The sequence below is a fragment of the Chelmon rostratus genome, chromosome 19, assembly GCF_017976325.1.
Source record: "Chelmon rostratus isolate fCheRos1 chromosome 19, fCheRos1.pri, whole genome shotgun sequence".
Classification (NCBI taxonomy): domain Eukaryota; kingdom Metazoa; phylum Chordata; class Actinopteri; order Chaetodontiformes; family Chaetodontidae; genus Chelmon; species Chelmon rostratus.
The window spans coordinates 12038278-12051998 of record NC_055676.1 but is presented as its reverse complement, the minus strand read 5'-3'; the positions used below and the strand labels follow the sequence as shown (position 1 = coordinate 12051998).

The 13721-nt window shown below is 40.3% G+C and overlaps 2 protein-coding genes across 3 annotated transcripts; one reads left to right on the top strand and one right to left on the bottom strand.

Moving 5' to 3' along the window:
• The first annotated feature begins 1779 nt into the window (after nucleotides 1–1779).
• gmcl1 (germ cell-less, spermatogenesis associated) lies at nucleotides 1780–9236 on the top strand. 2 transcript variants are annotated; one of them, XM_041960003.1, is made up of 15 exons: nucleotides 1780–2097; nucleotides 2845–3022; nucleotides 3149–3272; nucleotides 3374–3470; nucleotides 3754–3851; nucleotides 3973–4085; nucleotides 4199–4264; nucleotides 4773–4857; nucleotides 4949–5039; nucleotides 5144–5284; nucleotides 5966–6035; nucleotides 6147–6222; nucleotides 6319–6464; nucleotides 6844–6931; nucleotides 7040–9236. In XM_041960003.1, exons 2-15 carry the CDS (start codon nucleotides 2847–2849, stop codon nucleotides 7175–7177), a joined length of 1509 nt encoding a protein of 502 aa, XP_041815937.1. In that variant the 5' UTR covers nucleotides 1780–2097; nucleotides 2845–2846; the 3' UTR covers nucleotides 7178–9236. The 2 variants fall into 2 exon arrangements, with proteins under 2 accessions (XP_041815937.1, XP_041815936.1); XM_041960002.1 differs by having other exon boundaries at nucleotides 2840–3022.
• Nucleotides 9237–10046: 810 nt separating this feature from the next.
• fam136a (family with sequence similarity 136 member A) lies at nucleotides 10047–12874 on the bottom strand. Its single transcript, XM_041960542.1, has 3 exons — nucleotides 12622–12874; nucleotides 12365–12505; nucleotides 10047–10820 (listed from the first exon to the last, which is right to left on the bottom strand). The coding sequence occupies exons 1-3, from the start codon at nucleotides 12706–12708 to the stop codon at nucleotides 10632–10634; spliced, it is 417 nt and encodes a 138-aa protein (XP_041816476.1). The 5' UTR covers nucleotides 12709–12874; the 3' UTR covers nucleotides 10047–10631.
• Nucleotides 12875–13721: the final 847 nt, after the last annotated feature.

Here is a 13721-nt window from a genome sequence, read left to right as displayed (position 1 = left end):
GCAATACCACTCGAGGGCAGTCATGCATTGTATATTAATGTCCTGTTTGCTTTTTCTTTGTTGACCCAGAGGTTTTGGAGTAAAGGTTATGCTGTGAGGAATTTTCTTTCAGGACGCTGGGACTCGAGCATTCACATTATTAAGAGAGGTGTTAAATGCTATTTATTCTGCACCTAAATTAGAGAGGTGAGTAAAGGGCATCCTTGTCTTTCTTGAGCAGAGTGTTTGAAGGCTAATTAATGGTGCAGAATCCTCTACAGGTTTAAGTATCCCCTCTTTCACAATGGTAAGAGGCATTAAGTTTTAAATTATGTCTTTAATGGTTTGGAAGGTGACCACAGCTGCCGAATCTCAATTGTCAGTAGAAACTGGTGGTATGTTTTGGCCTCTGCAGATGCTTGTAGACTAAACACTTTGTCACACTCAGGGTTCCGCAAAGCCTCCATTCAGTGAGGTCTTGGTCTTCCTGGGTGGGTTATTCAGATGTGACTAGGAAAGGGTGTTAGAGGTTTTGAAGTCGTCAGAACAGGCAAAACAACAAAGACCTTTGTACATCGGTGTTGACACTGTCTCACACAGGCAACGCAGGTGTACAAAAGCATTTCAGCATCACCAGACAGAATGTTGTTTTATGTCCATCACTGTTTCCATTAGTACACATTAAAGGAAATAAAAGGAAAGAGGAAATAGAGACAAAGCTCTGAGTTTAGTACAAATTTAGTTAGTTGTGTTTAGTTTTAAAGCAGCTTTTAACTTCCAGAGAAATTTTCATGGAAGAACTTCTGCAAATAAACCCACATAAATAATCGGACATTCTTCACAAGGCACTAGAAACTTTATTCTTCATGTGTTTCAAACTGTATATTTGCCTGAAGACACATTTCACAAATCTGAATGATTAACTGACTTGCTGTATATTGACTAGGTGACCCCACCATCAAAGAATTGGAATTTATTAATCAGACGTACACCAACTCATCTGTCAGGAATCTCTTCCAAAAGAGATTAAATAAATGTAATACATACTGTTTTTCTCCAATAATTAGTGACAAGTTACATAATTCTTTCCAAGAAACCTCCTTGACATCTACTGTATTAGTAATATGCTATTTGTGGAGTGTAGGCCATAACAAAATGAACACAATTTTTCGTTGTTTTCACCTTCTGAATTCAGCCAGCAGAAAGCATAGACTGACACTTGATATGGAGCATGCTTGGCTGTTATACATTGTAGTTTCACAACAGGAAATGGTGGCTGCTCTACCCTATCTGCTTTTAGTATTGACTTAAATACATTTTAAAGTTAGAAAATTACTCCTTAACAGTCTAAATCTCCATTTTTTAACAGTTTTTATGCACAGAAATTTATGAAATGATCGTTTTCCTTTTAAAAAGTTTCATTGCAGTCTTAATTAAAGTCTGCATTAGGCAAAGGAACATATATGACTAAATACTGTTGATTTGGCTGTGCCCTTTGAACTCAAAAGGAACCAGACAGACTGGTCAGAAAGGTTCAGCAAGGACATAATGCTGCACATTATGTTTATATTTTTGGGTGGTGATGATGAATTCAACGTTTGAGTGTCTTATTAATGAATTATTAAATAACAAACTTATACATATAATGGAAACAAAAAGATTCGCGAGATTTGACTGACACTTTTCCAGACTTGTGTAATCTGTCCGTCTCACAGTGGGTGGCGCCGTTGAGCTGAGAAGCCACCTGTGGCGTATAAACGGTGATGAAGAAGAAGAAGAACAACAAAAGCAGCCGCAGATTTTAGGGGTAGTTACACATCATCTCCTGTCTGCGGGTTTACATTTCCTTTAATTAAACAAAATGTAACTGGAAGCGAACAGGGTTTTGTGTTCTGGAGGCTTGTGTGGAGTCGCAGGCTGTCAGAGGCAACGCTGTCACTGTTTTCAGTCTTGTTTTTCGTTTGTGAGTTCGGCAGCTAAGCTAGCTCTCAGGTTAGCTCTTCAACTGGCACACCAACGTCAGACAGACCGACTGTCTGACCTGAGATAATCAGTCGGTGTCTACCGTCCAAATTAACCCGACACCTCTCTCTCAGCTTTCCCGGTGCTAATCATCAGGTAAGGCTGCCCAGTCGTTGTTTTTTGCTGAACGGACTGTACATCTGGTTTCCATATGCTGGAGGAGGGAGCCCTTGCTGCAGACTTTGTTATGGAAAGGTGTAGCTAATGAAACTCGAGTCAGGTTTTGTTGTGTACTCAAACTCGAAAGTACAAAGTACATTTTTTCTCTTAGCTTTCTTTCGGTTAGATAGGCAGATTATAACAGACCCACTTCAACTAACAGGTTTGTTCTAATGTCATTTGCTGTTCTTGAACATTCAATAACATTTTTGATTAAGACGTTAAGAAGTGTTTGCATATCATATAGTAGATGGGAAGACAATACGAGGGTTAATTGTTGAGGAAAAAGCCTTATCGACAGAGTAAAATCATGTTTTGTTTTGAACCAAATACTTATGTATGTATGTGATGTGCTAATATTTTGGGAATGTTTAGAGGTACTTTTAGAATATCACAACACATTTTTGAGAAATTATTAGTGTGTAGAATATGATGACAACAAACATTTTTCTGGTTAAGCCCTCACAAAGTATGAATTTGCTGCTTTTATTTACTGACAATTTCGAGACTAAACAATTAGGTGATCAAAAAATGAATCAATAGATTTATCAGGAATGACAGTCATTATTAGTTGGAGACCTAAAGAAAACGAAAAGACTCCAACTTCTTTATCACAATACAAAAAAAGTCATAGTCCCCAACAGATGACTGTTTCGCTTGTGTTATGTCTCTTCAAAAGCGTAGAGATGGGAAGTCTGGGTAGCAGGTTCCAGTCCCCGTCACAGGGACCAGAGGAGGCTGTGGAGGGCACAAGTACCAGCCGCAAGCATGGATGTGAGTGTAAGAAGAGGAAAAGAAATGGCCAGTGTGACTGTGACAGTGAACAAGAGGAAGACGACGCCATCCTAGATACACCTCGCAGGCAAGTCCATTAAAAAACAACAATAATAATCAATTAGGTTTCAGATATCTTTTACGTTGTCAGTATTTGGTCTTATATTTGTTTTGCCACTTCTGTCGTTTGTTTGTGTTTTCCAAACTTGAACAGAAAGAAATTAAAAAGCACATCAAGATACATTTATCAGACTTTGTTCCTGAATGGGGAAAACAGTGACATTCGCATCTGTGCACTGGGACAAGAGTGGAACCTCCACAAAGTGTACCTGTGTCAGGTAAAACATAAATACAAACACACCAATCAGTCATGTGGGTTATTGTCGCCTATCATTTAATAGTCTTTCTCTTTTCTGTCTGTCCTTCTTGCATTTTGAAGTCGGGGTATTTCTCCAGCATGTTCAGCGGCTCCTGGAAAGAGTCCAACATGATGGAAATCAGCTTAGAAATCCCAGACCAGAACATTGACACTGAAGGTGAGAGAACATCACTCGCAGAAAGCAGCAGTCGAGTTTGTTTATGCTTCTAACTGAGAGAACCTTACCTGTGTGTGTGTGTGTGTGTGTGTGTGTGTGTGTGTGTGTGTGTGTGTGTGTGTGTGTGTGTGTGTGTGTGTGTGTGTGTGTGTGTGTGTGTGTGTGTGTGTGTGTGTGTTTCAGGCTGATGTGTGTATAAAGAATATAACTATGGAGAAAAAAAAATTAATTTCCCCCAAGGGGAATAATAACGTAATTCTTCTTCTTCCTCCTGTGTGCTCAGCTCTGCAAGTCGTATTTGGATCCCTGTACCGAGATGATGTTCTGATCAAGCCCAGCAGGGTTGTCAGTATTCTTGCCGCTGCTTGTATGCTACAGCTGGTCAGTACATTGGATGAAGTAAATTATTGCCTCAAGTGTCAAATTCCCATGTTGATTTTTGTCTACGCAATCACTTGATAGAAAACCCAAACAAGTCTCATGGTTTTGTTGTTGTCAATAGGATGGCTTAATCCAGCAGTGTGGAGAGACTATGAAGGAAAACATCAGTGCGAAGACTGTGTGTGGCTACTATGCTTGTGCCAGTATCTATGGCTTGGATTCAGTCATGAAAAAGTCAGACTTTAATTAATTTGAAGTATTTCAGATATAGTAATAAATAGAAATTCATCTTTTATGCTGTGTACTTACATCACAGTGTGTATGTGTTTGTGAATTTCTTTCTGCAGGTGTCTTGAGTGGCTTCTGAATAACCTAATGACCCACCAAAATGTTGACTTAATGAAAGAACTTGGGTATGTGTGCTCATTTCACAGTGCTTCAGCTTTTACTGTTCACCCTCTTCTAGCTTCTATCCTTTCTTTAAGTGTACTTATATTTTTAGATCATAGCACGAACCTCACTATTTCAATGTGTTGCTTATTTAGAAAAGTGTAGCTAATGATTAGTTTAAGCTTTGTGACTTCTTTAATAAAATACAATCAAATGGCTGTGTTGAGTAGTTGTGTTTCAAACCATGGTGTTAAAATAGCGCAGGCATGTCAAACTGATTCCAGAAAGGGCTGTGTGGCTGCAGGTTTTCTTTCCAACCAAGGAGGAGCACACCACGCTGGAATCGAATAATCAGCTGATCTCAGACTTCAGCTGATAACTAAGTGATCCCTTGATGTTGATTGGTTGGCCTGCTGTGCTCCTCGTTGGTTGGAACGAAAACCTGCAGCCACACGGCCCTTTATGGAATCAGTTTGACATATGTGAAGTAGCTTATGTGACCATATTCACCATTTATCTCTGCACTTACAGGGCAGAGGTGATGCAGCAGCTCATCCAGTCCTCAGACCTGTTTGTCATGCAGGTGGAGATGGATGTATACACTGCTCTGAAAAAGGTACATAGAAAACTTAGTAACTCCCACATATATTCACTGTACCATCAGACCTCTTTCTAAGAGTTTTCTTTGCAATTATTTGTCTCTGCAGTGGATGTTTCTGCAGCTCAACCTGTCATGGGATGGCCCAATCAAGCAGCTTCTGGCTGATGCTGATGCCTGGCTTTGCAAACGCAGGACAGGTACAGAAAGGCCACATCATTAAACAGCTGTCTTCATATGCAGTCTGTTTTGTTGAGACACACACAGATGTTTTGCTCTGTTTCCACTTGACTTTGCTTTACAGACCTGTCTGAGAAAGAGCCCTTCTTAAACACAGAGGAGGGTGCACCTTTTCGTTCGGTGTTCAGATACGTTCGTCTCCAGTATATCATCAACGATCTGGCATCTGCACGCATCCTGGAGAGGGACAATATTTTGCCCCCTGGTAAGATGTGGCTCTGTCTGACGTAATTTAATCATGAATTTGTTTTGTCTGTGCTCTGGAAAAAATAAATCTTAAAGTTCATTATCTAGTATCAAACTGAATTATTTAAATTCAGTTTTCATGGGCTCTCGTGTTATACCTGACTGATAAATCAAGGAAAAATAAGACCTCATTTCACTGACTACATTTACATGCTCAAAATATTCTTTCTAGCTGTTTACATGGCTAATGAAAATAAATATTCCACTAACATTGCAGTTTACATGCAGCGCGCAAAAATAGGATTTTTTTCAAAGTTTTCCATTAGTGACGGACTTCTTCAACATCGCGAGCACAGCCTCCCTCTTTCATTCATTCAGCCACCTTCTCACAAAGGTTGGCATTGCATAGGTGTATTTCTCCCTCCCACCAGAAATCATGCTTTTCTTTTATTTTCCTCTACCCCAGGCTTGCAAACTGTTGGCTAGTTGGTTGTTTACAGCACAATAAATTCTCCTAAAACCTGAATATTATCAACATTTCCCAACTTATTAGACTTGCTTACTTTTAAATTAAATTTAACAAAAACTCATAAAGCATTGTTACCATCATTCATCCTAACGTGTTTGTCTTTACGAATGAGGAAAGGTCTTTTCCATGTATCTATGCATTACTAATATTTTCAATTCAATCTTATTCCAGATTGGCTGACATCTGTGTACAAAAACCAGTGGTTCGCTATGCTCCGGACAGAGTTTGAGAATGATAATGGGTGAGACTGAGCAGTTGTATTGCCAGTGGACTGTTTGATATAACACAGAACTGTATGCATTGAATATTTTTTAATGCTGCCGGGATGACAAAAGCACGTGTCTGTCATTAGTCCCCATGAAGCCAACAAAGAGGAGTTCGAGCTGAGCAGCATGAGGTGTGGCAGGAAGCTGACTAAAGATGGAGACGTGAGTTGAACAAACCTATTGCTACAGTATCTTTTGCTCCTGTACAATATGTTTTGTTAATTGTTACAGGAAAAAATGTTATTTTCCTCCCTTCAGTACTGTTGGAGGTGGACAGGCTTTAACTTTGGTTTTGACCTGCTGGTGACCTACACAAACCGTTTCATCGTCTTCAAAAGAAATACTCTGAGTCAGCCATGTGGGGGCGCTGTGAGTCTGCAACCTCGAAGGCATCTTGCATACAGGTCTGTAGTGCAGTCACCCTTTGAACATTTATGTAGCTAAGCTAAGTGTTTATAGCTGTAAACTCTGTATGGACTTTAAAATAAGCAAATTAAGATGATAAGTAATAACTAGATAATACAAATTAGATATAACCTGGAAAGAAACTTGTGTGCATGAAAGGGCTCCAAAAACCATATTTAGTGATGGAGCATTTGAAGCTGTTAGTGGTAGCTTCATGTTGATGTGAGTGGTATCAGTCTTCTCATTTGACACTTGGCAAGAAAGCAAATAGCAAATTTCCCAAAATGTAATGTTAATCCTTTTAAAAACAATATCTATGTATATGTGCTGCTTTAGTTTTGGAAGGTCGTTAACCTTTGACCATTTTTAATTGTTCAGGTTGCGCCTCGCTTCCTTTGATAGCCGTGGAAAACTGGTTTGCAGTCGCTCAACAGGTTACCAGCTTCTTACCCTTGAGAAAGACCAGGTCAGTGAGCACTGTTAACCTGTAGATTTAGATGGCTCACTTGTCATGCCATCACCTTGTACAAACTGCTGTTTGCTAAATATTCCTATTTTCCCCTCAATGACTCAGGAGTATGTGGTGATGAACCTGGACAGCCGGTTATTGTCATTCCCCCTCTACGTGTGCTGTAATTTCCTGTATACGTCGCCTCATTCGGACCACCGTCCAGATTCAGAACAAGAAAGCACTGCTCAGAGCGTGTCTTGATGCCCTGTGGCAAACCCAGCAGCCATTATCTGCGACTGTTCCTCTGGTAATGCAGAGACACTGACACAAGTTTGTATGTACAATCCACCGACTCATTAAACATCACTTTGACATCGGACATATCATCTGCATGCTATGTAACGCAGTGGATTATGGGAACATCATAAGGGAACAGTACCGGAGGGTGACACTGGACCTTTGCTGGCTTGTATGGGAAGTTTCAAGTCTGTTGCTCCTTCTGATCATACTGCATGTAAACGGACTTCGGGGTGATGGTCAGACGTGTGGCTGTGGCCCCGCTGATGGATGTGCTCGAAAACAGAGTGCTGTTTTTACGATGCACATTCTCCATGCGATTTCTAATCAGCACACAAAAGAGCACCCGTCTTTTGTACTGACTAGAATCGACGGCTCTGTGTAGGAAGCAAACAGAAGGGGACATACGGTATACCAACAGTGTCATAACATAGACTAATGAACACGTATTTCACATGGTTCGTCGTGACTGAATCCAAATGGCAAAGGTACTGTACAATCACTGCCAACACTTAAAACCTGTAAAAAGACTAGTCTGACACAGCTTCTCTTCCACCTGCTGCTGCTTGATTATCGACTGATAGATTCAAAGTCACACCTGCTGCCACATATCACCACTACTCAAATATGTGGCTTTGTCTGCCATTACATAGAAAGTGTCTGGAGCCCAAAGCTCACTTTGAATTGTGAAAAATGAACTGTGAGATGCAGTGAAAGCAGGATTTTCAGCCTGTGTTTTAACCCTAGTAGGTCCGTGTCCATCTCACTCAGTCTTTGTTGGACATGAATCCGTGCTGTTGTACACCAGAGCAGCTTCCGTTAAGGCTTTCGGGTTGGAAAGTCCACCGCCTCTTCAGTAAACTGGAGAAAACGGCCTCACCCCTTCCAGATTATACTCTGTATCAACTTTGTATTTAGTAAAGTATGCTGCATAATTACAACCTGGACAAAAATGCTGCTTCAAGTGATAGAAGTAATCTAGCAAAGCCCAAGTAACCAACCTGAGCCTCATTTACACAGTTTACAGATGGACGAATGATCATTGACACCAGCTTTGTGACGTTCACAGCATAATGTTGAAACTCACAGAAATGTTGATACACTGCAGCTCTTGAGACTTCCTGCAGTGTTTACCACACGTTCGTACTATTAATTGAGTCACAATTTGTTTGGCAATTTTGGAAATCTGTTGTTACCTCATGCTGTTTTGAAAACCAGTAAATGCGGGGAGTTTTAGCAGACTGATGTACTGCTCACTCATTCTACTCAGTATGACTTGCCTGTATAGCTGCAGCTGTAACTGTAATGAAGTTCAAAGTTAAAGGCGTTTTTGTTTGGCATTTATTTATTTTTTTACTTGATTTGTGTTTGTATGGATTTATTTTTGCAAAAGAAGTATGTATACATTTCACGACGGTCAATAAAACTGCCCAGTTACATGGGCTGTGGTGCTATCACATGATCTCTTTTTCCAGCATAGGTCTTTACTACAGCTGCACAGTTGTCCGTGTATTTATGCTTCTGTAGATATTGCAAATGAACTCTTGCTAAATATTGTGTCTTCTGCTACAATTATCATATGGTGTCCTTTGGTGCTCACCCTCATAATTTCCTTTCCTCTTGCTGAAGCCTGATTTCCTATATAGTGATGTTCATTTGGACGTACTTTCAGTAACATATCTGACAGCCAGTTTTTATTCTATTAATGTCAGTGATCATGTTCTGTATCACCCTACACGAAATGACTCAGACTACCCTCACAGCTCAAAATGATCTTTGTTGTGGTGACTAATCCTGTAATGACTACTCCTGTGTTGCATGTATCCTTCTCACGTATCAGACGATCACTGAAACCACCCACACAACATATTCTCTGCAAGATGGTGCAGATTCCAGTGGATTTCATCTGTTCAAAACAGCTGATCTTTAGTAGGGGTGAAACAGGTTGGATGAAAACTAGCAGATTAGTGCTAATTAGGAAAAAAAAAAAAAAAACTTTTCTAACGCGCATCCACAGATTGGCTGTCTAACTATTAAAAATTAAGATGGTTTCCATGAGGTGTGACCTAAATTTTTGAGGAGTGAGAGGTGTTTCTGTCAGAGTGTGTAGGTGGCACAATTTTCACAGTTGGCTCATCTGCAGGGTCTCTTCTTGAATGTAATTAAGAAATTTTAGAGAGCCTGCTTTTGTCAAGGTTTTGGCCTCTTCGTCTCTCATTTTTTATTCTACATTTATATGACTTGTAGGGACTTAAAATGAGGATTTAGTCTGAAAAGTTCGGTCAGAGATTATCACACATTCTAGTCCTGTTAAGAGGTCCTTTTTAGCTCTCAGGCTTGTTTTTCTACGTTCCTGACACCTTGTTCTTTTCGGACTCCACGTGTCATTCCCCTCAAAGGGCGGTTTGTCATAATGGCAAACTTTGCAAGTCACCCGATTGATTGCATAATTTAAATGGTTTGACCAGCTGTGACATTAAAACATCGACAATATGTTGGACTTGGACCAAGTGAATGTGGTTGTAGGACTTACATCAGGGCTACAGTGTTTCCTGCGTCTTGTTCTCCTGCACTTACTCAGACTGTCACCTTACAGTGTTGCCTTTCTTGTAACATTATTTGTATATAACTGAATATTCTTTTGCAATCATTAAAATATGTAACAAAAGCATCTCTGGAATTTGCTTTGTCTCAGTACTAGCAAGCAGAGCTCATGCTGTTGATATGAGTTCAAAAACAGGTACATCTATCGCACTTTTAATCCAGATATAAACATCTCTCATGAGGGGAGGTCAGATAATCAGAACAACTCACAGTAAAAAGACTTAAAAAAAAAAAAAGAATGAGGGATGAGAGGGCCCATACTGGAGAGGAACTTCCATACTAAACTTCAAAATGAAACATGGCTGAGAGCAGTTAAACATAAAGGACACTCACAACTTAACACATGAATACATGACGTTGTACTCTGTTTTAAAATGTGACACTCATATGCATGTTTTTTTTTTAATGCACACCCAACAGGTCTCTTCAAAGCTTTTTTTGAGCTGCCGTCTTGTTCACATGGTGACGTGACACCAGATAGATGACTGGATTTCTTGCTCGTTGCAGATAAATCAGGATCTGACAAGTCCGAACCTCTCAGCTCCCAGTCTCCGCTGTTTGTCGGTTACACGTGGTACAATAACAAATCTCACAGCGAACAGTTTTAAATCTCCACAACACCAACATTCAGTCACAGCCTCTAAAACTTGCCAAAATGTTTTGCATCAAATGATCCATTACAAAGTTCACTCTCCCAGCCCTGTCATGGTGTTCCAGCCCTCGATTCTTCAGTTGTAACTGGTCAAACTGGCTGAGCTGACTAACCCTGCACTGCTGTGTGTGTGTGCGCATCTCCAGCCGCCCATTCCACCCCTCACTGCTCTATAGAGTCCAAATTCTCTCTGAGCCTTCGGGTCATGCTGGGGATCAGGTTAACGTGGTCATCCACACAGCTGCCCACACAGCGGTCCATCAGCGATCGAACAGCTGGCTCTTTAGCGCCGGAGTCAAACAGATCCTTCGCCTTATCGTTGCAGTGCATCGTGCATCTGGTGAGGCGGTCCTGAGGGGCAAAGAGAACATGGGTTTTGACACACAGGGAGAAGACCCAGTAGGCAGGTTGAGGGATTTGCAGGTGAAAAATGACAGTAATGATTGGACGTCAAATTCTTCGAAGGAACTGGAAGATGCCTCCTTCTCAGGTCTGGGTGACTGAATTAGGAAAAGATGTGTGACAGGATAGAGGTAGATTTATTTAAGCAAGTGTGCAGTTTCTTTCAAGTGGGGTTTGTATATTTCTTTTTATAAATGTGAAAGGGTTCTCATCAATGAGTGGTACTGCAATCAATCATTCACAGCAGGAATGGGGTGTATGTTCAAGACAGCAAATACAGCTCATTCAGGTTGCTAACATTTACCTGCAGTGATTCATCCAGATCCAGATATATGACATCTAGAACAATATTATAAGCATTGGCTAGCATTTAACAAACACACACCATGACTGACTAGAACAGAGTACAGCTATAAAGACAAGTCTCAAGGTAGGAAGTAGCACAAAATATATAATTTCTTATGTAGGTGCTGTGAAAATATACATGCTGTCCATAACAGGGCAGGATTTTGCTACAGCAGCTTTCAGTTTGCAAACGGTATCTCTATTAAACTCACTGCCTTATCCTTCACAAATGATCATTCTTAGTTCACTAGTTAATTCAATTTCAGTTCAGTTGAATTGTACTTATATAGAAGCACATCACAACAGAGGTCGTCTCGGGACACTTTCCACACAGAGCAGATCAAGTTAGTGAGCTAACTGGAAAAAAATATAAAAGCACAAAAAGAGAGCCAGATTATTTTTAACCATGAATGGCAGAGAACATTTGAACTTTAGACATAATATGAGCTGCGTGTTATGTCTATTGCTGCTGTACCTAACTTGATATGGGATTTATAGCTTTGCTTTCGTGGCAACAAAGCAGAAGCTTATTTCTTATGGACATTGAAACGTGGGTTGAACTGAACTGAATTACATCCACTTTGGTAGAATCCCACTGCAGGTCTGATGCGAGTCAATTACTAATTAAAAGTGCTAAAAGTTGACAATTGCCCCCTGGTCCTAGATTGTCAGGGGTCCCAAAAGCCTCAAGTCAACTGCATGTATACTTTAGGTTTTTTTTATTGCATGTGATGAATTTGATTAATAGCAGATTTGTGAATATGCACCACTTAATTACAAAATAAACTGATACAGGGTTTTGAACAGATCCTGGATTATTAAGGCCTGTCTTGCAGAAGGTCCTATTGCCAAAATTAAGTTTTATTATCTCCTTTGTGCGAGATTTCATTGGTGCATGTTCCTACATAAATCTGTTTAATGTGTTCACAATGACACATACCTCAGGGACCCCACGTGGGTTAAACTGATCATAGTCTGTGGCATGTCTGATGAAAGTGAAAGCCTCTATTTTAAATGCTACATTGAAATAAAACGTTGTTGCTGAAATTATGCTGGAGCAGTGGTTACATGTAGCCTGCCAAACACTCAAATGCTGACAGGGAGGCAGGAGATTGCACAGCGGTGAAAGTGGATATCATGTCGCTCACCTGGAACTTCTCCAGCTCTGAAGTGACCAGTCCCTGAGCTTTGGCCAGAGGAGTGTGACACCTCTCGATGCACTGATGCACCTGAGACATGGAGTCTGAGGGGCGATCACAGCACTCTGCACTGCAGCGGAACATGCGACCCTGCAGCGAGAACACACAGATAACACATGTGATGGATACAAAATGCTGCACAGATCAGACCGGTAGAAACAAGGCGCTACATCCACACGCCATGTCTCCACAGATAAGACACCTGCCTGCATTTTACGGATGTGGTCCCTCTCCAGACTTTGAACCATTTCTTCCACCACGTTCTGCATGCGTGCCTGATGTGCCTCTGCCATCTCTGCTCTCTGCGCAAAGTCTTCACTAATGTTTAAGACGAGTTTAGTATATAAACCGGAGCGGACTAGCTGTACCTGCGGTGTCCACGGCAAAGCGGTCGCCGAGCAGCTTTACTTTACAATTTCTTAATAACTAAGGTCACCTCCATTCAAGCATGCTTCAAGACGAGCAGATGATTACGTTATTTCCGCTTTACTTCCGCAATAGGGTTTCTTAAAAAAAAAATCCTCTTCCGTTTTTCGTGAACTGGCTTCAAATTTGAAAAAAATCACTGAGTGATATAATAGACTGTCGCAGACATATTTTTATTATTATCATATCATTACCGGCAATTAACTATTCTCAATATATAATTTATTTTATCGTGAGAGAGATGACAACTTCCGGTCACCTCATTCAAAGTTCCCCCAGCCCTTTTTCCGTGTAGATTTGACCACTAATTAACCACCAAGTAGGCGGACTCACATTAGCTTCTGGACACTCTTGCTGCATGATACACATTAAAAATTAGTTTCAGCACCAAAACTAGTCTGTTTGGTTTAGGAAACGTTGTCTCAGAGAGTGTGTTATTTAGTACATGGGACTCTACATGGGTCTTTCTCCACTAAGTGCACAGATCAAGCGACCCTTCAAAATAAAAGATTATTGAAAAGTATTTTAACTGGATTTTTTATAGTCTGTTTAAATTTCTTGACATTACATGTCAGATTGTATCATTTAAAACATTAATTATAGAATGATCAGTGATGAGGCTCAAATTAACATCCATGGTAAAAACAATGGGGGTTCCACCTTTATTTACATTCAGCATTAATAATATTGTTACTCCAAAATGTATAATATTTATTTAGTATAGTATCTAGTAATTTAGTACAGTTGCATAACTTAGAATGTATAATGTAGGCAGGTTTTGTAACGTCTCATCAGCAAATGTGTTTAGATTTAGTACAGCCTTTGCGTTTTAAGGGCTTTTACTATGAAACTCAATTGCAAGCGTACCCGGAAGTGTGTC

What these genes read in the sequence shown, in the direction of transcription:
- gmcl1 (XM_041960003.1), top strand. Translation starts at nt 2,847, where the DNA reads ATGGGAAGTCTGGGTAGCAGGTTCCAGTCCCCGTCACAGGGACCAGAG. An exon ending in CCAGAACATTGACACTGAAG is followed by an intron (nt 3,471 to 3,753) that starts GTGAGAGAACAT and finishes CTGTGTGCTCAG; the next exon opens with CTCTGCAAGTCGTATTTGGA. An exon ending in AGCTGACTAAAGATGGAGAC is followed by an intron (nt 6,223 to 6,318) that starts GTGAGTTGAACA and finishes TCCTCCCTTCAG; the next exon opens with TACTGTTGGAGGTGGACAGG.
- fam136a (XM_041960542.1), bottom strand. Translation starts at nt 12,708, where the DNA reads ATGGCAGAGGCACATCAGGCACGCATGCAGAACGTGGTGGAAGAAATG. An exon ending in ACCACATCCGTAAAATGCAG is followed by an intron (nt 12,506 to 12,621) that starts GCAGGTGTCTTA and finishes TTCTCGCTGCAG; the next exon opens with GGTCGCATGTTCCGCTGCAG. An exon ending in CAGAGCTGGAGAAGTTCCAG is followed by an intron (nt 10,821 to 12,364) that starts GTGAGCGACATG and finishes TTTGCCCCTCAG; the next exon opens with GACCGCCTCACCAGATGCAC.